Genomic DNA, 25196 nt, shown 5'->3' with positions numbered 1-25196 from the left:
CATTGGTTTGTTTAGGTATTTGCCTGTTTATGATGTTCTTCCACTAGAATGCGGGTGGATCACGAGGTCGAGAGATCGAGACCATCCTGGTCAACATGGTGAAACCCCGTCTCTACTAAAAATACAAAAAAAAAAATTAGCTGGGCATGGTGGCGTGTGCCTGTAATCCCAGCTACTCAGGAGGCTGAGGCAGGAGAATTGCTTGAACCCAGGAGGCGGAGGTTGCGGTGAGCCGAGATCGCGCCATTGCACTCCAGCCTGGGTAACAAGAGCGAAACTCCGTCTCAAAAAAAAAAAAAAAAAAAAAAAAAGAATGCTAGCCTGTTGAAAGTAGGAGTTTACAAGGCCTTAAACTACAGCTCCTAGAAGAATGCCTGACACAAAACAGGAACTAGTTGGAAATTTCCAAAGAAGAACTTGGCTTAGTACTGCAAGGTCTTTCAGAACAGTGTCTTAGAGAAAAAAATATACATATATAATAAATCCAGAAGATTTTCACTGTATTTCACAAGCATCTGAAACTCAGCACAAGCAATAGTACATAGCACCTTTCTCTTTATCTGTTCAAACTGGCTCCTCCTCCTGTCCTCCCCAAGCCTGTAAATAGAACCGCCATCCACCCATCCACCCTCGGTCTAGTATACAACCCAAATAAGAAAATAAAACCCTTCCGAACCCGGTGGCTGTACCTAGAACTTTGGGAGGCTAAGACGGGTGGATCACTTGAGGTCAGGAGTTCCAGACCAGCCTGACCAACATAGTGAAACCCCGTATCTACTAAAAATACGAAAATTAGCCGGGTGTGGTGGTGCATGCCTGTGGTCCCAGATACGCAGGAGACTGAGGTAGGAGCATCCCTTGAACCAGGGAGGCAGAGATCTGAGATCTCACCAGTGAGATCTTGCAGTGAGCTAAGATCACACCACTTCACTCCAGCCTGGGCGAGAGAGTGAAACTGAGGTTTGTTTTCAGTGCCTGAAGTTTCTGATGCTTAGGGTGAAATACCTCAGTTTGTATCGTGAATAAATTAGTTTCTTAAAAAACATACCTATGGCCAATTAAACACACAGGGATGCCTGTGACCTAAATGATCATTGAGCGAGAGCTTCGGTTATATACTCACAGCAGGCAGCCTGCAGACCAGCAGCGTGGAATGCAGGATAGGGTAGGAGGTAGGCCAGGGCTTGCTGCAGCCTCCTTCTTAAACTTACCCTAACACTCTGGCGCCCTGCTCCAGTCTGCTCCAGTCTCTTCCCCCTGGCCCTAGAGGGAGGTGAGTCTTCAGTGGAGGTGCTGACCGTGCCTGGGTGAGTTTTTTAAAATGAAGCATCTCTGCTATTAGATCCCCGGCAGCGCGAGGCTGTGGACACGAAACTAGAAGCAAAGCACTCCGTTTTATTTACTGCTTATTCCAGTACGTCCCTATAATAAAGGTACACACAACCCCAGAGGGATGCCCGCTAGGTGGCGCTCGTTCTCCACCGTACCCGGGTGGGTTCGAAGCCGGCACTTGACTTTCTAACACCCTGAAAGATGATTTCCAACCCTAGCTTTTTAGGTAAGAAAACTAAGCCCCGAAGAGGGTCTTGCGTGAGGCTGCTTCGCTACGTCTCAGAGCCGCACACATAATCTGGTTTCTGAACCTGAGTTTCCATCACCTGGCTGTCTCTACACATGGTTTAGTTTGTTGATTATAATAAAATGTGTTTCCTTCTTTCTAACGAGGTTTACGTTCAGATCCTGAGGCCTTGGTGTGATTTGTTTTCAAATGTGTGGAACAGAAAAAAAAAAAAAAAAGTCAGATTTGCCTGACTGAATTTTCTCTTTGATTACCTTAAATCCGAACGAAGCTCCTTTTCCAATGAATAATAAGTAATTAGAAATGGGTAAGGTCTAACGGGAAACAATAAGTCTGAAGGTTAATGAGAAAACTCGATTAAAGTAGAAAATCCAAATGGTTTTTGACATCAGACAGAGCCTGATTTAAATCCTGACTTAGCCACTTACTAATAGGAGTCACAGTTTCCTCATCTGTAAAACGGGAATAACAATGTTTTCTACTCATTCCAGTCCCAGCGGTGTGTACATTCAATGAAACAGTAGGCTTTGGTTCCTAGCACACTGTCAGTGAGCAACATTTTTTAACTACCTTTTATATTAATAGTTACGATACAGCTTCTCTCTGCAGTCTGATATATTTGGACCATGTGCATGAAAAACCTTGCAGGGGGCTGGACAATACAGGAACGCAGGCGTCGGTGCCCGATGCTTGGGATGCTTAGGCGGTTTGGAGCGCCCTCGGGAGTCTGCGGACCGGCACCGACAGTCAGTGCTGGGCGCGACCTCCGCCTGGACCTGTACCTGGCTCTGGCGAGCCTGCAACGCCCCCGCCCCCCATTCCCCGCCACACATACCCTTCATTTGCTCACTCAGTGAAGCACTGGCTTCAAGACGGCATCGGGCCAGCCCTCGTTTTAAAGGACTAGAAGTTAAAGAAAGTAGGTGACTTCAAAGTCACCGGCGTCTGAGAGACGAGTCCCGCTTGGCCTTTCGTTGCTGGGCAGCACTCGGTGGGCGCGCCCTCCGGCCGCTGGCGTCAGGGAAGGCGGCCCAGGGCGCAGGTGGCAGGCGTTGGGGGTGAGGCGCGCGGTGGCACCGCAGGAAATCCCGGGCCGACTGCCCCCACCCCGGGAGCGCGGGCACGTGCGCAGCAGCCTACAGCGCGCCCGGGAGGGCCGGGGCTTCCCCTTCCCCGCCCTCCCGGCTTTCGCAGCCGAGTCCGGCTCTCCGCCCGCCGCCCGCGGAAGCCTCACGGCACAGCAGCGTCCCCAGCCCGGGCCGTTCCGGGGACCGGAGGGCGCAGCGCGTAAGGGGCCCGCAGGATCCAAACTGCCGAGGAGGAGCAGGAGGAGGGAGGAGGAAGAAGAGGAAGACGTGGAGGAGGAGGGGAGGGAGGCAGAAGAAAGAGAGGCCGAAGACTAGGAGAAAATGGGCCCGCGGAAGCCGAGGGGGTGCGTCGGCCGAGCAGGGCGCGGACGCCGAGCGAGCCCAGCGCCTCCCAAAAGCCTCACCAGCCGCCCCGCCCGGCCGCGCCGCTCCGCCGACTCCCAGGCCGGCCCAGGCCGGAGCGTGGCGCCGTCGGGAGGTTGCAGAGTTCCTGGAGCTCACGGCTGAGCCCGAAGGAAGTCGCCCTCGATGGGCACGAAGCGGGGCCCAGGCACGCCCGCGAGATCGCGTTAGGATCTGCGGTCCTCCGACTGGCGCGGGCCTGCTGCGCCTTCGCCACACACCCCCACTCTGGGCCTGGACTCCGCAGTGACGCCGGGTATTTCTGAGCGTCTGACCACCCCCTCCCCCACAGCCTTTTCGTTCCCACCCAACCCCTTTCTAGGAGCAGCTTCTAGTTGCAGCTCAGGACCCATGAGTTCACCCTCTCGCCAAGCACCCAGCTCCCGGCCCTGCCTACGGTCACCCGCAAACCTAATGGTCGGCTAAGCGCCGCAGTGGCCCGAGATGACACCAGGAGCCTCCCTTGCTGTGCGCTTCCGGAAGACGCGGAACGTCTTTCTCACACTCCTGGGACACAAAAATACCCGACAACTCAAAATCGCCGAAACACATCTTTTCATGCTTTAAAAACCTCTGCCCAAGCCTGTGGCAGGAGCATATCCAACTGTGATTTGGATTTATTTTTGAACATGGAATCGAAGGGAAGAGGGGAGGGATTCGCAACTAAAGCGTAGTTTTTTCTCAAGCAAGTCTTTACATGGCCCCAAACCTACTCTAGTTCTCTGTCATTCAGCCACCAAACATCTCTGCCTGCCTTTATGATTCGGATCTCACTCCACTATTAGCACTAACTCCTAAATCCACAAAGAGATAACTGCGGGACACCAAACCCACAGCTGCCCTTCCCCTACCTTCCAAGCAACCAGTGTCAATCTCCTCACTGTAGTTCCCAGCATCCCAGCCTGGGGTGCGGAGAACGATAAATTAAATAACATAGCGGGGAGGAGAGGACACAGGGTTTTGAAAGACGGTAAGCATTCAGCTGTGTTCCCCTCTGCGTCCTTACACTTGCTGAGCACTGACACCAAATTTAAACCGCGTTCCTTCAATACTGATGTAATTGTAAAGAGCTATAAAGGGCAATGATCTCTTCAAGTCAGTGTTTTTTTCCCCAGGTATCCTACAAGGTCTGCACAAATCGAGAAAGCATCATGTAGCAGAAATGCTGAAAACTATAGATGCTGCAAAACCTCATTCTGAGGCTGAAAACTGTGAATAGTGGGTGTATTTCCTCCTGCGGTGCAGAACAAGAACAACCAAAAAGAAAGCAACAAGGGGAAAGGTTATTTATTTTAATGATACCAAAAACACCAGTCCTAGCAATTTATTAAAGTAAAATCATAGTCCTTTAAACATATTTAATGGTTCAAGTTTGTGTATTTGGTGTTAACCTTCTGGTGAAGTTTATGGAGAACAGTGAAGTACGTTAATTGAGCAAATTTTATGTTAAAAAAAAGGAATAACAAATTTAAAAATGTTTTTATGTACCCACAATATTTGTATTTCTTAGCTTGGTTCCTCCTATTATATAATACATGCATTTCTTCTTTTTTGAAGCGCAAAAAGTGTTGTCGCTTCTGGATCACTTTATTATGGTAATTCCTAGGTATACTCTTAAGCAAACAAACATATCTATTTATAATTTTATTCAACGCACAAGTAAGAGATTTAAAAAATGAAAGTTTTTTTTTTTCTTCCTGATGCAAAACTTAACAAACTCCAATTAAATTCAGTATTGATCGGCCAGGGAAACGACCGTAAAATTTACAGAAATTCTCCCAAAGATGCCTTTCAGTTCTTCTCCTGACCTTACTTCTAACGACACCATTTTTTCTAATTCCTCTATAAAAATCGAATCAAATCAAAGAAGGCGAGGAAAGAAAAATATTTCTATAGTGATCTTAATTAACTGATCATTTCAGCAAAGAACATTAGCGATGAGGTATCGGCGAAACTGTAGGTAGAAAAAAGGATGCATTTTGGTCTTCGTGTTTATGATTCTTCCTAGAGAACAGAAACTACGAGCATGATTTATGGAACTGCATTATTTTGGATTTTCTCCGCAGATTTGACTCAACTAATTATCAGCGTTCTATTAAAGTGCTGGAATAGGTGGATACATCAGCAGAGTTAAGATACGTGATTTGGGGTGGATGAGCCTCCCAGTTGCTGGAGCGTGCTTCGAGGACCAGGCTTAGGAGAGAAGGGGTTAAGTCAGACCCTGTCTTTAGCGGCGCAAAGTGCCCAGTTTTGTCTGTTAAAGTCAACGTCGCCCAACTGGAGCCAGCCAATGCACGGCCGGGAGCGCCCGGGACAGCCCAGTGGAGGGGCGTGGCCTGAGGCTGTCACTCAGCAGTGAGGAATGACACCCGTGCGGGAGGGGGGCGGTACAGTGGAACGCTAGGGAAGGAAAGAGAAAAGAAACAGATAAAACCCGGGCAGGGGGTAAAAAGGTGCCCCGCGCCTCTTGGAATCCAGCGGCCGCGGCCGCCACTGCAGTCGCCGCTGCCGCCAGGGCTGGGCTCCGGAAGAGCCTGCCCAGCAGGGCAGGGGAGGACGATCCAGGAGCGAAATCCTGCAGGCTGGGAAGGGACAGACGCTCAAAGAAAAGTGACTCGGGCCGCGCGCCCCGGCGGCGCTCGGGAGGGGACTGCAGCAGCGGAGGGGCCCCCGCCAATCCTCCTCCACGTCCCCCGAGGGGGCAGACCCCGGCCCGCCCCTAAGGGCGAAAAGGGATGAGATAATCCAGCTGAGCTGCGCAAGGAGAGCGTCTGGCTCTGGATTCGGGGGGAGGGGGTCACCGGGCGGGGTGGGCCTCTGAGGTGGGGGTGAGGGTCGGCGCAGATCCTGGGACGCAGTGGGGCGGGGGCTGCTGGGCCGCGCAGGAGTGGGCGTCTGCGGCCTCGCGCACCCGGCTCACTCGAGCTACGGCAGCCTGCGCTCTCCGTCCAGCTCGGAGCTGCTCGGCTCTCCAGCTTCCCTCCCCGCCGGCCGCTCCGGCCCGCGGCGCAGATGGCTGTGCGCGGCGCCAACACCTTGACGCCCTTCTCCATCCAGGCGATCCTCAACAAGAAAGAGGAGCGCGTGGGGCTGGCCGCGCCAGAGGGGCGCCCGGCGCCCGGGGGCACAGCGGTGGCGGTGGCTGCGGCACCCGCTGTCTGCTGTTGGCGGCTCTTTGGGGAGAGGGACGCGGGCGCGCTGGGGGGCGCCGAGGACTCTCTGCTGGCGTCTCCGGCTGGTACCGGAACAGCTGCGGGGCGGACTGCAGAGAGCCCGGAAGGCTGGGACTCGGACTCCGCGCTCAGCGAGGAGACCGAGAGCAGGCGGCGCTGCACGGACGCTCCGGGGGCCAGCGGGGCCGGCTTCGCGGGGGGATCGTTGAGCCTCGGCCAGCCGATCTGTGAGCTGGCCGCTTCCAAAGACCTAGAGGAGGAAGCCGCGGGCCGGAGCGACAGCGAGATGTCCGCCAGCGTCTCAGGTCTGCTGCGGCTTCGCGGGGATGGGGGCCGGGCTGAGGGGATGGACGTGGAGGGCAACCATGCCGAGTGGGGTGGCAGGCTATGAGCACCCCGCGCCCTGGGGCTCGGAGGCTGGCCAAGTCCCGAAGTTTGCGCGCTGGCGCGAGCTGCTCTACCCCTTGGGAAACTGAGCCGGGAGAGACCGGAGGAGCTCCTCAGATCCCTGCGTCCCGTCCCCGGACGAGGCCTAAGACGTCCCGGGCCCATACGCGTTAGACTGGGTTGGAGAACCGCTGCCCCCTGCATTCGGGGTTCTTTGAGTTCGTCGCCAATGCTTTCTGCCGTGTCTGTCCCCAAACCCCCAAAATCAGGGAAGCAGAAAAGCGAGAGGTTCAGAGACCTCAGATAGCTAGTGCCTTAGCTCTGGACCAGAGGCCCTGCCAGCTCAGGGTCCCAGGGCCCGGCCCCACAGTAGGTGGATATGTAGTGAAGAACATCTTGGAATGGGCCAGAGCTGAGAATCTGCAGAACTAGAGCTTTAGGGAAAGGGCTGGTCTGGCTTTCTCAGACCCGAGGTCTGGGAGAGCAGCCCTAGGCCAAGGATCCCAGAGTGGGCCTTTAGTTCGTCCTGGAGGCGGGAGTGGCCTCCTCAGCCGTGGCCTGGCCTGTTCTGTGGTCTGGAAGATCCCGGTGCCTGCACCAGTTGGGTGTAAGCCTCTGTAGTCTCAAGCAGCGGCGAGCGCTGGACCTTTGTGTTGGAGTGCTTCGGGAGGGCGGGTAAGAGGCTGAGAAACTGGCGTGGGATTAGGGTCCCAAAACTCGAGGCAGGGGTAGTCCCCTGTATTTACTCTCCAGTCCATCCTCTCTTTTCCTTGCGAAGAGAGAGGAGAGGAGCCGATCTAAGGCCTTGGCTCAGCCTGTTTGCATGTCCCTCACAGCAATCCCGTGCAATTCTACTTACCTTTGGCCCCTGGATCCGCCTCCACCTTCCCTAACCTGCACCAGACCAAGTGTGTGCTGCGAGGACGCGCGCGTGTGTGCGTGTGAACTGAGTGTGGGGAGGCGCGTGAACCCAGGCAGAGAGACGGAAATGCAGCCTAGAATTCCAGTGCTCAGCGCTGAGAGCTGGGAGAGTTTTCGGGGATGATCGGGTCCAGTGCCCCAAATTACCGAGAGGAGCCTGGGGCCCAGAGAGGGTGGGGAGATGGTCTTGACAACAGAGCGTTGGCACAGCGGCTGAGTCAGCCATCCTCCTCTGAAGAGGCCTAGATCGGATACCCAGTGGGGCAAGATTCTGAGATCGGCGTCCCGAGCCCAGGGCCTCCCAGAGCTCCGCTCCGATGGAGTGGGATCAAAGTGTATGTCCGCCCCACCCCCGTGACCCCTGCAGTTGAGGCCCGGCCTCACCTCATCTGTGGCGCTGACAGTCTCTTGTTTCTGTTCCCACCGGGGTCCGCAGACGACCGCAGCCCAAGGACCGAGGACGACGGTGTTGGCCCCAGAGGTGCACATGTGTCCGCGCTGTGCGGCGGGGCCGACGGCGGGGGCGGCAGCGGGCCGGCGGGCGTCGCGGAGGAGGAGGAGGAGCCGGCGGCGCCCAAGCCACGCAAGAAGCGCTCGCGGGCCGCCTTCTCTCACGCGCAGGTCTTCGAGCTGGAGCGCCGCTTTAACCACCAGCGCTACCTGTCCGGGCCGGAGCGCGCCGACCTGGCTGCGTCGCTGAAGCTCACCGAGACGCAGGTGAAAATCTGGTTCCAGAACCGTCGCTACAAGACCAAGCGCCGGCAGATGGCCGCCGACCTGCTGGCCTCGGCGCCCGCCGCCAAGAAGGTGGCAGTAAAGGTGCTGGTGCGCGACGACCAGAGACAATACGTGCCCGGCGAAGTGCTCCGGCCACCCTCGCTTCTGCCACTGCAGCCCTCCTACTATTACCCCTACTACTGCCTCCCAGGCTGGGCGCTCTCCACCTGCGCGGCCGCCGCAGGCACCCAGTGAACCGACCTGGGCTGAGGCCGCGAGTGATTCCCGCGCCCGGCTCCGGACTGCCGCTGACTGCTGTAGGCTGTAGCCTGCACCGGGAGCCCCGCCAAGGGGCCACCAGGAGATGAAACCCGGCTCCAGCACTTGTGCTCTGGCAGCTGGGCTGAGTCTGCCCCGAGGGGGCGCCTTTTTCTAATTCGAACAGAGGCACCCTATGGCCTAGGGGCCCTGATAGCCCACAGGCCTGGAAGCCCCTGGACTCTATTTATTATCTCGACAATGTTGGAGTTGAATTTGGATTCGAATTATGTCTGCCTGGGGGTGGTGTTTTCCCTGAGCGGGAACTCCTGGAAACCACATAGCCTGAATCCTCGGAATTTCAGGCCTGCTGGGAGCGTCCTGCACTAGACCACACGAGTTCATGGTATCCATGCTACCAATCTATGTGTATCTACATATCTTTTATTTTTGGAAATTGCTTTTGTAACCAAGGGGTGCGAAATCCTGACAGTCCCAGGCACACTAGGCCAGGGGTTGGATTGAAGCGTGAAGTTTTGGGTTTTCAGGCCCTCCGCTCCACCCCTCCCGTGTGTCAGAGCTCGGGTGGGGGCGCCCGATTAGGGTGCTGAATGTAAAGAAGGGAGCCTCGGAGCGTGGTGCAAGCCGGGGGTCTCACACCTTCCCTCTCTGAAGCCCAGGTCCGCGCCCAAGCAGGAAGCGCCTGGGAGGCCCCTGAACGAGGAGAGCGCACAGCCGGGCAGCCCTCTGCAGAAACTTTTCTTCAATTTCTTTTTATTTGTTTAAAGGAGGTTAAGACGTGTAGCACTTTTCAGTTGTTTGTATTCAAATGACGGTTATTTTTGTATTCAATGTGAATATCCCTGGCCAGCCTTTCCACTGCCGCCGCCTGGCCCTCCGTCTCTACCTTCCTCCCCCTGCAACTCCTGTGCTCTGGCCCGGGACTCCCCTCTCCGCCCCTCACTGACCCTGAAACAGGTGATCCTACCTGTCTCGTCAACCTCGCCGCTTTTCGCCTCCTTAAGGGCACTGTGCACTCAACTAGAGTATTAACTGTAAAAAGATTTGTGAGGTTTGGAAGCTCTATTCGCTGTATTTTTTCTTTAATTTATAAACTTTTAGTTTAACTTGCCCTCTGGACGCCGCGTTTTCTCTGACACTGTCTCTTTCGACTTTGGGGAACCAGTGAGGCGGGCGGGAAATAGCTGGGACCTTTTCCAACCTCTTTTCCTTGCACCAAGGATGCTTAGTCTCTCCTGGGAGCATCCCTGCTGCCCGCGCATTCCTCAAGCACGGTGTAAACCTGGGCAGCTCAGAGAAATCATGACTTCGGGGGCTTTGCAGGAGTCATGGATGAATCCCACTGAATCTGGAAACAAATTACTAGAATTTCTCCCCATCCTCCCGTGAGCATTGGTTTCAGAGCCTAGTAAGACCCCATGGTTGAAGCCCCAGCCAGTGACTCTTCCCCCATCCCAATATACTGACCCTTTTACTTCCCCTTACCCTACCCCAGCTCTCTCTGCTTTCGATTTTAGGAGCGTTTCTCTACGTTATCTAGTCTTTAGTTTCAAGAGTGGTTTGGTGAAAACTCCAGCTAAATTTCGGAAGCGATTAGTTGCAAACCAGGCTCGAATAACGTGTCTCTAGGAGAAGGGTCACTTGCGAGTTTACCTCCGACAGGTGCAATTGGCGCTCTACAAGGTTTCAAAGAGCTTCGCAGCACTCAACTACAGGACGTCATTTGATCCTCAGCGAAGCTCACCAGGGGAGAAGAAAATGAGCAGGGCACCGGTTATTTATCACCCCATTTTGCAGATGATCATAACCAACTGGAGCTCCCAGACTCCCCAGAATGCCACGGATTCACTGGAGCTAAATGCTCACCTTTACTAGCCGCTCGCTCAAGCCTAGTGCCCAGCTAGCAAGGAAGAGTTAATGCCTCATTGCGGGCGTTGAGGCCTCCAGTCCGCGGGACCGGAGCCGGGAAACACCAAAACCCAGGCCTAGGCTTCTTTCAATTTAACCTGGGGCCGAAAGCTCGATTAGCTCTCTGCCGCGGCGGCGACTTTTCTCAGCTCCCAGGCCTCCGAGCTTTGGTACCCTAAAGACCTTGGCTTGGGGTCTCGCAAGCCCTCAGACCGGTCAGAGCGGAGAGTGGTGCCAAGCGTTTTACAAAATGATCCCCGCTTCCGGAAACAGCAAAATGTAAAGGGAGAGGACAAGGAGCTCGGGATATGCACACTCCCACCCGGTCCCCCACTCCAGTCCAACTACCTTCCATATGCTTCTTGCAATCATCTTGTTTCTTTACAAAACGCTTTAAAATTCTATTTTAATTTTGCAATTAATCATGGATGTGTTTTCTTTGTAGAGAGTTGGAACATTTCCGATAATGCTAGAATCTCCTCCCTTCCTCTCCCCAGGGATCAGCACTTACCGAGGGGTTTTTTAAGAGGAGGGATTTTCTCCCTTTCCGAAAAGGCAGTTGCTTCTTGTTGCGTCTTAACTTGGTAGTTTGTTCTCCATCTTTGCTGACTGGGTGGTGAGAGAATCAGGGAGTTTCTATAGAGTAGGAAAGGCACGGAGGTCTGGGTCGCACCCCCGGCGGCTCCATCTTCCAGCGCAAACTCCACCTACCCTGCGGACCCGGGCGCCCCTTCCCTTTCTCCCACTCTCCGGCCCCCCGCCTGGGCCGGCTCCTCCGGCTGGCTCCGGCTGCCCGGGAAAAATGACTCAAATGAATTCAGTTTGATCCTTATTATGGCAGTTTCCCTCCGAGCTGTCCCGCGGTTTGGGTCTGAGAAAATGCCCCGAGGTCTGATTCTGGGAGCTGGAGGCGGCCTTCGGGTCCAGCTTCTCCTCCGAGGAGTTTTCGCCGCATTTCGCGACCCAGACCGGAGTCTTTACTTGGGTCCTGCCGCAGAAGCAGCTCCCGGTGAAAATTTGCACTATTACTTTTTTCTTTCTTGGCTTTCTTTTCCTCCTCCGCTATCCTCTCGCCGCCTTTCTTTCTTTTTCTTTTTCTTTTTTTTTTTTTTTCTGTTTTTTATTTTATTTTATTTTTGGAAAGATGAGTAGTCCTGTTCCCTGCCCGCTCTGCCTACTCAAAGGTATCTTCGTTCACCCACTGCCGGCATCCCTGGCTGCGCCTCTGTACCCTCTCAGCCTTCTTTGGGCCTGATCGCCTGGAGCAGTGGCAACCGCCGCCTGGGCCTGGTGGACCTTCGGCCTCTTCATCATTGTCAGTCCCTTTGGCGCTTAGCGAATGAATCTTAGAGCTGGCCTTGGAGATTTTGGAATTCGATCCACCCACTGTACAGATGGGTAAACCAAGGCGAGGGGAATGGCTGGGAAAGGGGACGGAACAGGCTATGACTTGCTCTGAAATTGGTCCCAAGGATTCAGGTCGAGCCCACAAATCTTACTCCCAGCAGCAAATTTGGGATCAACCAACTGCCAAATGTGGCTGGTGGGTCTGGGTGTGTGTGTGTGTGTGTGTGTGTGTGTGTGTGAGAGAGAGAGAGAGAGAGAGAGAGAGAGAGAGAGAGAGAGACAGAGTGAGTTTGGGGGTGGGAAGGAAGAAAGACCTGACTTCCTGCCCTAGCTAGTCCCAAACCGCCTCTCATTTCTAGATATTAGGTTTGAGGGGCTCTCGGATCCCCAGAGAGTATCGTAGATGAGTAGGGATGACAGGGTGAGTTGAGATTGGGTTTCATTTTAGAAAATAAATGGCTTAAGGGCTGCACCGAATCCCAGCACCGTCGCTGCTCCCCCACGCTGGAAAACGGAAGAGGGTGACATTGACACATCATTTGAAAAGGTCGTAATCGGGCTCAACCACGAGTGCCTGTCCTCTGAGCAGGGGCTCGGCCACGTCAGTGTCTAGAACGATGAGAAACTGGGCCCGTGGAAGAGTGACATCTGGGGGCTTCTGAGGAGTGGGAAGTGCGCTGAATGCCGGCTCCTGGTTTCCTCCCCGAGACGCCTGTGGAGCAGATCCCAGCAATGGCACATCCCATAGAGGCAGAACTTCACCCTGGGTCTTCAGAAGTCCTGGCAAGTGGGGGTCCTGGGACTCTAAATACTTAACCGGCCGCTGGAGCTCAGCACCAGCCAGGTCAGCAATCCACTCATCTCTACCCACATTTCAGTCCGTGTTTGGGAAGAAAATGTGGAATCTGGCCTTCTCAATGCAAAGTCCACGAAGTTTTACAGAAAGCCTCCTGCGCTGCGGAGGGAGGGAACATGAGCAACAGAGAGAATCAGACATTTCTAAACCCGGAAGCTGGTCGAAGGAGCTTCTGGGCCCCAAAAGAGGAACCGGGGGCGTTTGGGCAGCACTCTTTACCAGAACCCAGGCAGATCCGCACAAGGGTTCAGACAGCTGCCCGGGCACAGCAGGGCTCCCACCTTGCAGGTCACCCACTTCAGCCTGCCAGCCACCTTACTTGGCAACCGAACAACTGCGTGGGGACTGCAAGAGACAGCAAATTGTTGATGGCGCTTTGTAAGTCGGAAAACGCTGAAGGCCGGTAGCTACGCCAGTGGCTGTACACGATCTGGACCCACCGCTGCTACAGAAGCCAGCGAGGTGGGTGAAGGCCCGACCAGGGCCTCGAAGGAAACAGCAGCAGAGGCTTCTAATCCCAAGGAAGACTGGAGGAGTAAACAATAATTAACAATAAGAAGAACAACAAAAAACAACTCCATTCGTTTGTCTGGAGTGTTACAGGTGATGAGCTTCCAAATCCTGTTAAGATCCGGTTGGCAGAGGCTCCCTGTAGCCTGGTGCACATGACAACCATTTTACAATTGGGGAAACACAGGCTCGATGAGCCGATGTAACTTATCCATGGCCACAGGTCATTTAGAGGCCAAGTCATAGTCCTTCACAGCCCAGAAGCATATTTTAGGATTTCGGATGGCAGGGTAGATTGTCCTTTCTGCCAGCTTTGGGTCTAGAGTGGCCAGATCACAAAAGTGCGCAAGCATTTTGAAAACGATTAAACACTGTGCAACCTGTATGGGCTCATTATTATTGTTACCGTTATTATTATTCTGAACTTCTGGGCAATGGTGAATTGGCTGACATAAAACAATCTGCCTCCAACTCCTGCGAGTGTCCTGTAGGTTGCTGAGCTGAGGGTCTCTCAAAGGTCTAGAGATCCTGGCCTCTGTCAGTTTTTTTTTCTCCCGATACATTTTAGAAATGAAGCAATGCTCAAGTAGGGTTGCAAAAAATTGTATTATAAACGCTTACATCATCTAATAAACTGGGGGTTTTCTAGTCACATACAGGAGTTATTCAACATAAATTGGGTTGTTCACATTATTAAAGCATTTATAAAAGTTTGATTCCCAGGGCCCTGCAGGCAGGGGTGGTCTGGTGTAGGGTATAGGTTTAAGCTGAACCATGAATTTCTTTTAAACATGTTGGGTGTGTATCTGAAGTTGTGCCTCCAGTAAAGAAAACGTCGAAAGTCTAAATGTGGGGCAATTCGGGAATGTAAGAACTGGGCAAAGCGCCCTTCAGCCCCGCACTCCACCCTGAGTCCTGCCGTTCGAGGATTTTGCTTGGAGGCAGGCGGGGAAAGGTAGGAACGTGGCTTCTGGCCGACCCAGAGCCGACCCAGAATCCCCGGCCATTAGCGAATGGCACCTTTCTGTTCTGTTGGAATGTACGGTTTAAAGGGAACACAGGGTAGCTGCTGAGCCTCCGGCGAGGTAAGCTCGCTCCTGAACTTAAACGTCTCCCCCAAGCGTGAACATGCGTGACGAGTTCTCCAGGCTCAAAGCCCGCTCTCATCCGCTTTCCCTCCCAATCCATGCCCCTGCTCGCAGTCCTTGGTGCCTCCAGCCGTTGCGTGGTTTGTGGGCCCGGGGAGCCCAGAGCACCTAGTCGAAGCCCTCAGGGTCCCCTGCGAGCGCCTGCATTAATCCGCACTGCTTCTGCAATCGTAGCTTTAAACTCCCGGCGTGAGGATCCGGCGCTGGGTTCTGTGCTGCGGGCCTGGGAGCTTCTTGGTGAGTTCTTTCCGTCTCCGGCCGGCCTCCTTCTTTAGCTAAACTCAGCCTCTCTCCCTAGGACTTTGGTGTGTGCCCTTGCGCCTGGGGGAGGATGCACTACGTGGAAGCTTCTCTGCTGCCAGCACCTTCGAGGGTGGGAGGTGGTCAAATCCGGCTCAGTTACCCCACAGGTCCACAGTGTAAGGCCGTCTGAGGACCTGGGCTCCTTAGGCCTGAGGCAACTGCCACTGACTTGGTCAATTTTAGGCAATTAACTGCTTTTCTCTGGGCCCCTATTTTTTAAAAAGTTGTAAGACTCTTGAGTAACATTTAGAGTTCAGACTCACCTCTGGCTTGCAGTGGAGTAAAGGACAAAGACTTTCTACTTTAAATAATGAGTCGTGCCTTTCCTGAGCACGGTTTTTGTTTGGGCGCGGGGATGGGGAGGTGGTTGAAAGATTTGGGTCGCCACAAGTTGCTGCCCTGCAGACCTCCCCAGGAAGGTCACTATCTTTGGGGCTCCGCCATCAGCCTTCCTGGGCCCGAGCGGTCAGCTGTTTGGGAATGTCCAAGTTTTCCTCTGGGAGGACTTCTTCCAACTCACTGCGCTCCTTAGGGAGAAGGCCTGAGGCTAGTCCTCCTCTGCGGCCGCACTAGTATCCTGAGAGTCCCCTGTCCTTGGATGAAAAACGCATTAAGACAAAAAAAAAAAAAAAAAAAAAAAAATGTCCCAAGTGGTTTCTCGCCAGTGGTCCACCAGAAAGTGAGGGTTGGCAGTTCGCTGTAAAACGAGAGCCAGTAAAGCGGTTCATTTTTAATAAGCTCATTAACATTTTTGAATGGTTTTCCTTGTGTGCACGGAGGCCTCCCTGGGAGGCACGGGAGAGCTGGCCAGCGGGGTTATTGCGCACTAATACCCACCAGCACCTGCGCGCTGGGGTGCCACCGATTTCGTCACAAGGGACCTGGCCGGGCAGGAGTGGCTAGGCAATGCTCACAATGCCAACTGGGGACCTCAGCGTCCAGCAGCGATGCAACCTCATTGTGCGCAGCAGGCAGGACTGTGGCCATCGGAGCTTACCAGGCTGCGTAGGTTCAGAGGTCGCTAAGAAGCTTGACCGTGTAAGTGGCCCTGAATTGTCCCCGAAGCTTCGAGGGATAAGCAGGCTGGGGGATTGTCCTGGTCGACTTCCTTTTGGCTTGTGTTTTTGGAAAGGGCTTCAATGGATTTGAGGCTCTTGAGAATTAAAAAACCAAGTAATGAAACTTCTGCTCATACCGTCGGGTTGCGAGTATTTCTGCCAATGTCAGGCTGCAGTGGGAAGTCCTCCGCGCGCATCCTGGATGACAGGCAGAGCTGTCACCAGGGTGACCCGACCCCCAGGAGTTCCTCTTTGTGGAGGAGGCCGGGGACGCTGACTCCTCTTCTCCAGAGAAGTTGAGCAATACATCCTTGGACCCTTGGAGTGCCCAAGAAAGGAAGCTAAAGACACACCCACGAAGAGGTGGTGTGAAAGAAAAAGACTTCCTGAGGGCAGAGAAGATAAGAGAGAAAGTGGGCTGCAGGGAGGCCCTCACTTGGTCAAGTTCTCCCATCCATTCAGGTCTTGATTTGAAGATTTTAGGTCTTCACTGAGTCGCCCACTCCCCAAATTTGAGCTAACAGTCCCTCCTAAGTCCCAGGGTCCCGGCCCTTATCACCTGGGCTCAGAGTTGGGCTCTGTTGATATCTGGCTTAGGGGGCTCTGGGAATACAGGGATGGGAACTCATGCCCTTACCACCAACCCAGCACACCTAGCACTGGCTTGTTACTTTTTGGCCTCCAAAACATACCGGAAGAACACATGAATAAGGCCAGGGTCCTTCAGCTTCATCTATGTCTGTTCCCAACACACCCTTTCCTATCTAACCCTCTGAGGGCCTGGAGACCCTTACAAAGCTGGTGTGGGGGTTGGGGGACCAGTTGGCACTCTCCAAACCTGGCCAAGTTCTCACCCTTGTTCTCCTGGCCTGCTGGGGGTCCCTGGGGGCAAAGGCCCAGTGCAAGAGGCAGGCTTGTTTCTGGGTCAAGTTCTCCAGCTTCAGCCCTCAGAATTTTTCCTGGTGGGTTTCCTGCAGTGAGCAAACCCCACCTGCCAACATCTCATACTTGATGACATTAAAATACACATTAACTTCCCATGACAAGCTAAGGGCTGAAAAACAAGGCCCTGAAAACACATTCTCCGTTTCAGGTTCACTTTGGAAATGGTTCAGTTTTGAAATTGGAAAGAAACTGCGGTACAGTGTCCAGGCTGGAGTGTGTGGAGACACCCTGGGAGAGGTTGTGGCTGGTGGTGTAGTGTGGGGACTGTCCTGGGTGTGGATGGGAGGGTGGGGGAGGGGGAGGCATGGGAGGGGATTCGACCTTTTGGGTCCTGGCAGAGCAGCTTCCCTCGGATGCTTTGTTGAGGTGCACGGGCTTAGGCCCAGCACGGGGATGTGAGCCTATGGCAGTGCTGATTGTTGGGATAGCTGCTTTCCCACTATCGCCCTTGCTCTCTGGATTTCCAGAGCAGGATTTGGCACATAGTAAGCATTGAAATGTTTTCAGAGGAAAGATCCCTACCTAGAGTGTTTTATGTTTCAAGAAGGCATTCTCCATTGCCACTTCTTTTGAATCTGAAGGCAGGTAGTATTGATTCCCTGAGGGTCAGAGGAGCAAAGGAAGCTGATGACTTATCCAGGAGCAATCAGCTGGAAAAGCTGAACCCAGTGACTCAGGCCTGATGTCTTTTTGATACTGCAGGAGGGAAGGCAATGAAAGCTTCCTCCTGAAAAATCTCCGTGGAAACAGAGGTGGACTTGGAACCAGGCTTTCCTGAAGACCTAGTTCACAGTACTTTGCTGAAAAAATGAATAGCCTCAACAAAGATAGGCCACTGATAGGATTTCATGCTCCTGAGTAGTCAGCATCACCAAGTACTTGTAGCCTAGCTGATAATAAATTTTGCAAAGTTAAACAAGAACATGAGCTGGGCACAGTGGCTCACGCCTGTAATTCCAGCACTTTGGGAGGCTGAGGTAGGTACATGGCCTCAGGTCAGGAGTTCGAGACTAGCCTGGCCAACATAGTGAAATCCTGTCTCTACTAAAAATAAAAAAAGTTAGCTGGGCATGGTGGCAGGCACCTGTAATCCCAGCTACTAGTGAGGCTGAGGCAGGAGAATCTCTTGAACCCAGGAGGCAGAGGTTGCAGTGAGCTGAGATTACACCATTTCACTCCAGCCTGGGCGACAAGAACAAAACTCCATCAAAAAAAAAAAAAAAAAAAAAAAAAGGACATTTAAAAAACAATATATCTATGAAGATGGTAAGAGGTAGACAGAAAGTGTGGATTGATGATAACAAAAACCCAAATAGTGAGAAGTCAGCCCCCACTGGAAACCTTCTTTGAACGAATAGGTTCTGTGTAACCCAATCACAACTGCAGTTGCAGTTTAAAAAGAAATTCAATATATAGGCTTTTGAGGTTTAGAAAAGAAACACATTGAAGGGAGCCTCATTGTCCAGGGCATTCCCTCTGTCCAAAAGAATCTGCTGAAGAATTTGTAGAAATAATTCTTTCCCAATATGTTGAATATTTGATTTATAATCATTGTCTTCCATGAAATACTGCCTGCAGTGAGGTGCTTCCTAAACATACTTGTCTCATTTATAAGAGGCTTGAGTCCTGCTGCCAGGGGGACTCAGTGAGGAGAATGCCAGCCAAGCACACACTGAGAAGGTGGCCACAGGATGCAGGAAGGAGAACTGGAGTCCTGTCCTTTCAAAGGTGTCCAGCCAGGGGAAAACCTCAACAATGAGCTCCGAGAAAATGTGCAAACAGAGATTTCTCTAAACAGACAAATCTTTGTTGTGGAATCCTTGTCTCTTCTCTCTTTCCTCCTTTCTTTGCTCCTTCACTTATTTAGTTGCTCAGATATTCAGCAATAATAGTTGAAAGCCTATTCTGTACTCGGGATGCAGAGAAGAAAGATCCCTGGCTTGGCAGAGTTTACAGCCTAGTTAGGGATGAGAAATGGTGGTGCCAAAAGAAAAATAAAATACGCTGTGGATTAGTGCCTGTGAGCATGCTGTATTATTTTGGGAGTTAGTGAGGAAGGTCACTGGAATATCAAATATTTGTAAGAGTGCTTTTAGTGGATGCAGATACTGAGGCCGGGTCACCACCTCCCTGTCTCCATGTCTGCCTCTGGGCTTAGTCTCTGTCCCTCTGTGTCCCTGTGTTTCAGTCCTGATTCACTGAATACCAAAGGCAGAGCGGTGAGGGCCGAGGCCAGGACCAGGTTCTGGGTGCTAGCCATCACACTCCAGCCTGGGCAACAAGGCTCCCCACCCCCTTTTTTCCCCTCCCCCTTTCTTAACACAGTCTTCCAGTCTCGTGGCAGGGTGGCCTAGGCGCTGAATGAACTTTAGCGCGGGACCCTGGTGGCCTCAGAAATGGGATCTGAGGATCGTATTGCTCAGAGATGCAAGGGAAGCTGAGAAGTTTCTGGAAAGGGCTGAAGGCTGCTTCTCCTTCTCCCTAGGCAGCAAACCCCCAAGCCTGTGCAGACCAATCATTGCATCCTGGTAACCAGCACTTTATTTAGTGCCTAATCTCTTTCCTGCCCTGCATTAAGTGCTTTCCATGAATTATTTCATTCATTCCTCCTAGCAGCTCAACTTCCATTACCTTACTTTGGGGGATCAACACTACCCTGGCCGAGGCTATTTCTGGTGGAGCTAGGGTTCGAACCTAGTCTTTCTGGCTCCAAACTACTCAGTGCCGGCCACACGTGCATTGATTTCCCCAGGCAGCAATGAGGGTACCATTTACGGAGGAGAAAAATGAGGCCCGGAGAAGTGACTAAATGGGCATCAATGTTATGTCAGGCACAGAGCTAAATGTTTTACATTTAGTGCATTTCATTTTCCCCAGGTTCTTTGAGAGGTGGAATTCAAGGGCAGGTAGGAAACAAGAGAAAGCCAGCTAGCAGAGCTGTTAGTTTGAAGCCTTGCAGGTCCAAATGGCAGAGTAGTAAACAGACTTTGGAGGCAGGGCCAGGCCTATCTTCCACTTCTGCTTCTTCCTGAGCCTCAAGGCCCTTGGGTGAGTTCCCTAAACTTGGGTTCTCATTCTCCCCGAGGAATAAAGAGATTCATAGGTTGGCTTGCAGACAAAAGGAGGTAATGTAGTTAAAGCCGTTTGGAGTGGGTGCTTTGCACAGAGCAAGCTCTCAAAAGATGATCAGGCCACAAGGCTGGATGGAACCAGCCTTTCTAGACTCCTGCTCAGCATCTTCCCCCTTCTTTCCCATCTGCAGAAGAGGGAGATAATCTTTCCAAAACTCCCGGCTTCGAATAGTAAATTGCCTTTTTTTCTCTCTCTCTCCAGTGGAGACTGAGGCAGCAGCCTGAAAGGGAAGGATTCATTTAACCTTGTGCCACCCCTTGGTAACAGTGCAGATACTAGTGTGCAGGTATTTCTGGCAGGCCTCACAGGCAGGGTGGAGGACCCAGTGCCCTTCTTCTTACCTGGGGTGACAGGAAGGAGGATATAAGGCCCAGCAAGGCACACCAGTTGCTCTGTGTTCACGCTGGTCAGTTTCAGAGATTCTGGCCTCCGTTGCTTAGTGCCTGATTGGCAAGTTTCCCAGTTCTGGGCACTCAATCCCAATGCCTCAGCTCCAGCACACACATACGCAGGTGCAGACACACATACGCACACACATGCACTCACACACACACACACACACACATACAGACACACACAGAAACACTGCAGTCCCCACCACCTCACCAGGATGAGGCAGAGATTGGAGCTCCAGGAAAGGAAAGAAGGTCCAACAGATTCTGCGGCGTTCACGTGCTTGCACTGACCATACCCTTCAGTGAATCCTAGGGAGAACCCTATAAAGTGTGGGGGATTATACCTCTTTTGCAGAGCAGCAAGCAAAGTTCAGGAGGGTCAAGTGACTTGGGCAGGGTCACACGGCTTGGAAGTGGTGAGGCAGGAACTGGCCCGGAGACCATGGGACTTCAAAGCCTCGAGTTAATGTTTGCGACGCCTCCGCGCCCCCTCCCACTCCTAGGGTGGGGACTAGGCTGTGGGAAGAGGAGAAGAGAATCCCATCGGAGTGCGGGGAAGGGAGTATTTATTCTCGGGGCAGTTTCCTATTAAGAAAACACCAACTCTGGCCCGCCTCCTCCCGAGTGCCGCCGCTTGGCCTCCTGAAGGCGAGGCCTGTATATTTGTAGTTTGATTCCGCCCGTCAAGGCTAATTTCTCCTTACAACTTAATGGACTCAGCTTGACGTGCGTAATGATTCCTAATCACGAATATTATTTTCGCTAGCACGGAGACATGTTCCAGTTGTTGTGACAGATCGCGTTTCAGCCATAATGACGGAAAATTACCATTTCTAATTCTCCGGTTTTTGACACCTAAATCCACAGACCATATGTGGCGGCGGGAACTCTGGGCCCGGAGGTCTCCCCTCCCCGCCGCAGCAAAGCAGGGCTGCGGCTCAGGGCTTCCACCCCGAGCCGCGCCCAAACGGTTGGAGAGGGAGGGGCCCATGGGATGGACCCGTCTTTACCTTTCGACCCGCTCCTCTAACCCGAGGGCCCCTACACCAAGGAGCAAAAGCCAGAGCTTGGACCGGTCCTCAGAGACTGTTGTGTCTTCAGGGACTGGTTTTATAGACGGAGACGGACGGGCAGAGAGGCGAGTGCAGCTTACCCAAGATCTCAAGGCTAGTAATTAGCGAGAAAATTCTACTCAGAACCATCACCAGAGGTGAGACTGTTTTGTCCTTAGGCCGGGGAAAGGGAGAAACTGGCTCCCTCATTTTTATTTGCAAGCCTCAAAAACATCCAGCCAGGAAAAGGGTTTTTTGCTTGTTTTGTTTTGGTTTTGGGGGTGGGGAGCATTGACAATGTGCCAGGAAATTTAGGCACAGAGAGGCTAAGTAATTTGCTCAAGATCACAGCGCTAATACGAGATGATGTAATTCACCTTCCTCTCACTTTCAGCACTCACACAAACCAGGTGTGAATAATTATGGCCACTTCTGGTGTGAGGAAACAGGCTAGTAGACGGAAAGCCAAAACTAAGTCTCCCAAATCCGAGTCCCCGCGTGTTATCCAGTTTGGTAGGTATAGGAGATACAACGAACCCTACTGCATGCCAACATTTTGCAGGTTGTTTTGGGGGTCACTTCCCCTGCCCCTTTCCCTCCCTCCGCACCCTCTACCCACTTGAAGCTAGACCAAGGCATTTTGTTCATGGGGATTAGGGAGATCCTCGCGGGGCCAGTGGAGTTAGCTCAGGATTTACTAGGAATACATCACAGAACCTCAGATACCGCCTCTGTAAAAGGGGTTTAAAATGACCCTCTTCAAAACTGGTTGCGACCTCCATAGCACTCCAGCCCAGGCACCGGAAGGGCGCCGACCTTCTCCGGGGCGCCACCCGCGCAAGTGGAGGAAGCACTCGAGCCACTGCTGAGTGATTGCAGGGGGAACACTGCAGGCGCGCCCCTGTCAAGCAAGGAGGCAGGACCAAAGGCTCAAGCTTCCCAGAGGCTGGCTGGGAATCCTCAGAGGTTATCTGTCGTCCCGCGAGACCCCTGAGCAGGACAGGGGGCGAGAGGTGGGGGGCGGGATGCGGGGGTGGTGGGGGGCGTTGAGCACCGAGAGGATGTGTTGGATGAGCCACAGGCCCTCCCTGCGTAGCCCACCCTGAGTTTGCAGGCATAGCTCCGGTCTCAGAGCGCTTCTCTTTGTGCAAAAGCAGCGATGACCCAAGAGGGTCAACAAGACCAGGTACCCATTAGGGAAACAGAGGTGGAGAAGAAATCACGCGCCACGGTCTGAAATTCGGCGTGGTTCTCACTCCACATCTTCCCGCTGACGCCGCCCGCAGAGGCGCACCAGACTCTGTGCTGCACCTTCCTCCCGGCGCCTGCCCCACTGTCCCCGCCACGGGTCCCACCTCGCAGGACGCCCCTTCCGGCCTCCAGCGTCTGCTGTGGATCACATGCGGTCACTGCCAAAGCCTCCAGTTTTGTTCTGACCCAGTGACTTTGGGGATGCCCAGGGAGGAGACGTGGAGAGGATGTGGCCAAGGTGAACCAGCCAGTGTAAATGCTAATGCTTCTGGCTTCTTGGTAACACCTACTCTGCCCCACCACCCAAATCAGGCCTTGATCAAAAAAGAAGCATCTTGACAACACATTCTTAGACATAAATAAGTTGAAGGTGCCCACAGAGGGAGGTTGAAGACGTGATTATTAGGACAGAGTAGAAGCCTGCCTGGCTCATCTTGTTGGCCAGCTTGAAGCAACAGTGGAGACATCTTTGCGATTTTGCAAGGATGTTTGTGAATGCGCTTTGTAACTCCTAGAAAACAGGCAAAAATAATCCATGACTAGATGTAGCTGCACCACTGGCACCTGTAAGAACGTGCCATAAAGCTATGGAAAGTCTAGCCTTCCTGCTAATCAGGTTCCAGGCACAAGTCTCAAGCCTCAACACTCCAAGAGTTGCTTTGGCTGCTCAATTTACCAATATAGACAGGGAGATCAAGCCTGGGGATAGCGGTTCTATGTTCTCTTTAGGCTGTCTGAAGCTTTAGGTCAACAGGAAAATTCCATCAAAGAATTTCTGTGTGTAAATTGGGAGAAAAAGACATGATGAATGTTAATATAGAGGCCTCTGAGCAAGTGGAACCTCAATTTTTACATACAGCAAGTGATCATTTGCAGCCAGGCAACCTGAAAGTCAACCCCAATTCTGCCTTGTACTGATTGCATAATATTGGGCCTCAGTTTGCTCATCTGTAAATTGGGGGCAGTGATAGAATCTATCCCACAGGGTTTTGCTGAACATTAAATGAGTTTGAATTTGTAAATGGTTTAGAATAATGCCAGGCATCTAACAAGTACTCAATTACTGGTGCCTGGTGTATAGTAAGTACTCAGTACACATTAGCCTATTTTCCAAAGGCACCACAGCTCACCTGGGAAGGAATCTCAGGTATTTGCCTGAGATTCAGGCAAACAAATATGGAAGCTACCAAAGGCCCATGGAGCCTGAAGGATCCTTGCAGAGAGATGTTCTAACTGTTGCCTGAATGACAGTTTGAAGGGGGCCTCTCCAATCAGAGGTCTGGATGCTAATTTTAGCTCTGCCAAGTGTTAGCCAGGTAATTTTGAACTAATAAACAATCTCTTTGTGCCTCCATTTCTTCTTGTGTAAAATGAGGGGCTGTTGTGAAGATTAAATAAATATATGCAAAGCACTTAAGGTCAGATCTGGCAGAATGTGAGTGCTTTATGTTTGCTTTAAAAATATATATGTACAACATTTTTCTCTATGCCTGACATTCAGTAGAAGTTCACTATTGTCGGCTCTTATTCCTTCTTGGTATGTAAGCTGCTTTTACAGACGTTACCAGAATAGGGGAAGATGAGATAGTTAGTAAATGTTCTGGTAACTGAGTGTGATTGCTCAGAGACAAGGACTTGAGGGATATAATATGAGTTCAAGACTGACAAGACCACTCACTAGCTGGGTGGCCTTGCATCAGTCACAGCCCCGCGGAGCTGGCTGCCACCTGTTCAACGAAGATAGCAATTTCCACTTAGCAGAGGAGGCTGCAGATTTTCCCTATAGGAAGAGATCTGGGGTCTGGGGGATGGTTGGAAGCCTGTCTTCAAGCTGTTCTGGCAGAGAAAGCAGGCTCTTGACTTAGATTGATTATACACTTGTGAGCTACTGGAAGGACTTCAGGCCCTGGAGCGGTGCTTTAGCTGCCCTTTGCTGCCCAGCCTATTCCTAAAGGGCAAACTGCTATGCTAACATTTCTATTGTAATGACTGTAATTCCCTAGATCTCTGGGTGGGGCAGAAAGATTGCTTTAAAGTCTGATTGAGAAATTGAGTGGGACATTTGGTCTTAGTACTTCATAAGATGCCAGCGAAAGGGCAGAATTCATTTGGGGTTCACAAATGCCCCTTCTGGGAAGGCAATCCTGATCAGAAATCCTGCTTGCTTACTCAATCTTATCAACCACTTACTGGGTGCCTGCCAGGTGCGGAAGGATCCACAGGCTTAGTACCTACTTTGTAGACTGAGATTAAAATCATGTAAAATGGTTGGCAATGAATGTGCTTGGTGCACAGTCCTGGAAATAATAAGTCAGATCATAAATTCCTGAAAAAATGGTGGGGTGCCAACAGGACCTTCTGGGACATACTCACAAGAAGACTCAGTTTTTTGTTTCTGTTTCTGAGACCAAATCTCTCTCTGTCACCCAGGCTGGAGTGCAGTGGCAAGATCTCGGCTCACTACAACCTCCACCTCCCGGTTCAAGCCAATTCCCCTGCCTCAGCCTCCCTAGTAGCTGGGAATACAGGTGCGTGCCACCACACCCGGGTGATTTGTGTAGTTTTAGTAGAGATGAGGTTTCACCATGTTGCCCAGGCTTATCTGGAACTCCTAACCTCAGGTGTCCACCCACCTCAGCCTTCGAAAGTGCTGGGATTACAGGCGTGAGCCACCGCGCCCGGCCGGCTCCGGCGAATTTTTAAGCCATCCCAGAAAATCTTTCGAAGTACTTGTGGGGCAGCTTC

The 25196-nt window shown here is 52.3% G+C and overlaps 2 protein-coding genes across 2 annotated transcripts; both read left to right on the top strand.

Annotated features, from left to right (window-relative positions):
- Window positions 1-1087: 1087 nt before the first annotated feature.
- On the top strand, window positions 1088-4422 carry LOC101036981 (uncharacterized). The gene is made up of 3 exons (XM_010345319.2): window positions 1088-1165; window positions 2228-2325; window positions 2662-4422. The coding sequence occupies exons 1-3, from the start codon at window positions 1088-1090 to the stop codon at window positions 3317-3319; spliced, it is 834 nt and encodes a 277-aa protein (XP_010343621.1). The 3' UTR covers window positions 3320-4422.
- A 1543-nt stretch (window positions 4423-5965) lies between these two features.
- Window positions 5966-9657, top strand: NKX3-2 (NK3 homeobox 2). The gene is made up of 2 exons (XM_039468482.2): window positions 5966-6547; window positions 7987-9657. Exons 1-2 carry the CDS (start codon window positions 6082-6084, stop codon window positions 8520-8522), a joined length of 1002 nt encoding a protein of 333 aa, XP_039324416.1. The 5' UTR covers window positions 5966-6081; the 3' UTR covers window positions 8523-9657.
- The last annotated feature ends 15539 nt before the right edge of the window (window positions 9658-25196 follow it).

The sequence above is a fragment of the Saimiri boliviensis genome, chromosome 3 (genome assembly GCF_048565385.1).
Source record: "Saimiri boliviensis isolate mSaiBol1 chromosome 3, mSaiBol1.pri, whole genome shotgun sequence".
In the NCBI taxonomy this organism is placed as follows: domain Eukaryota; kingdom Metazoa; phylum Chordata; class Mammalia; order Primates; family Cebidae; genus Saimiri; species Saimiri boliviensis.
This window is presented reverse-complemented; position numbering and strand designations above follow the sequence as displayed.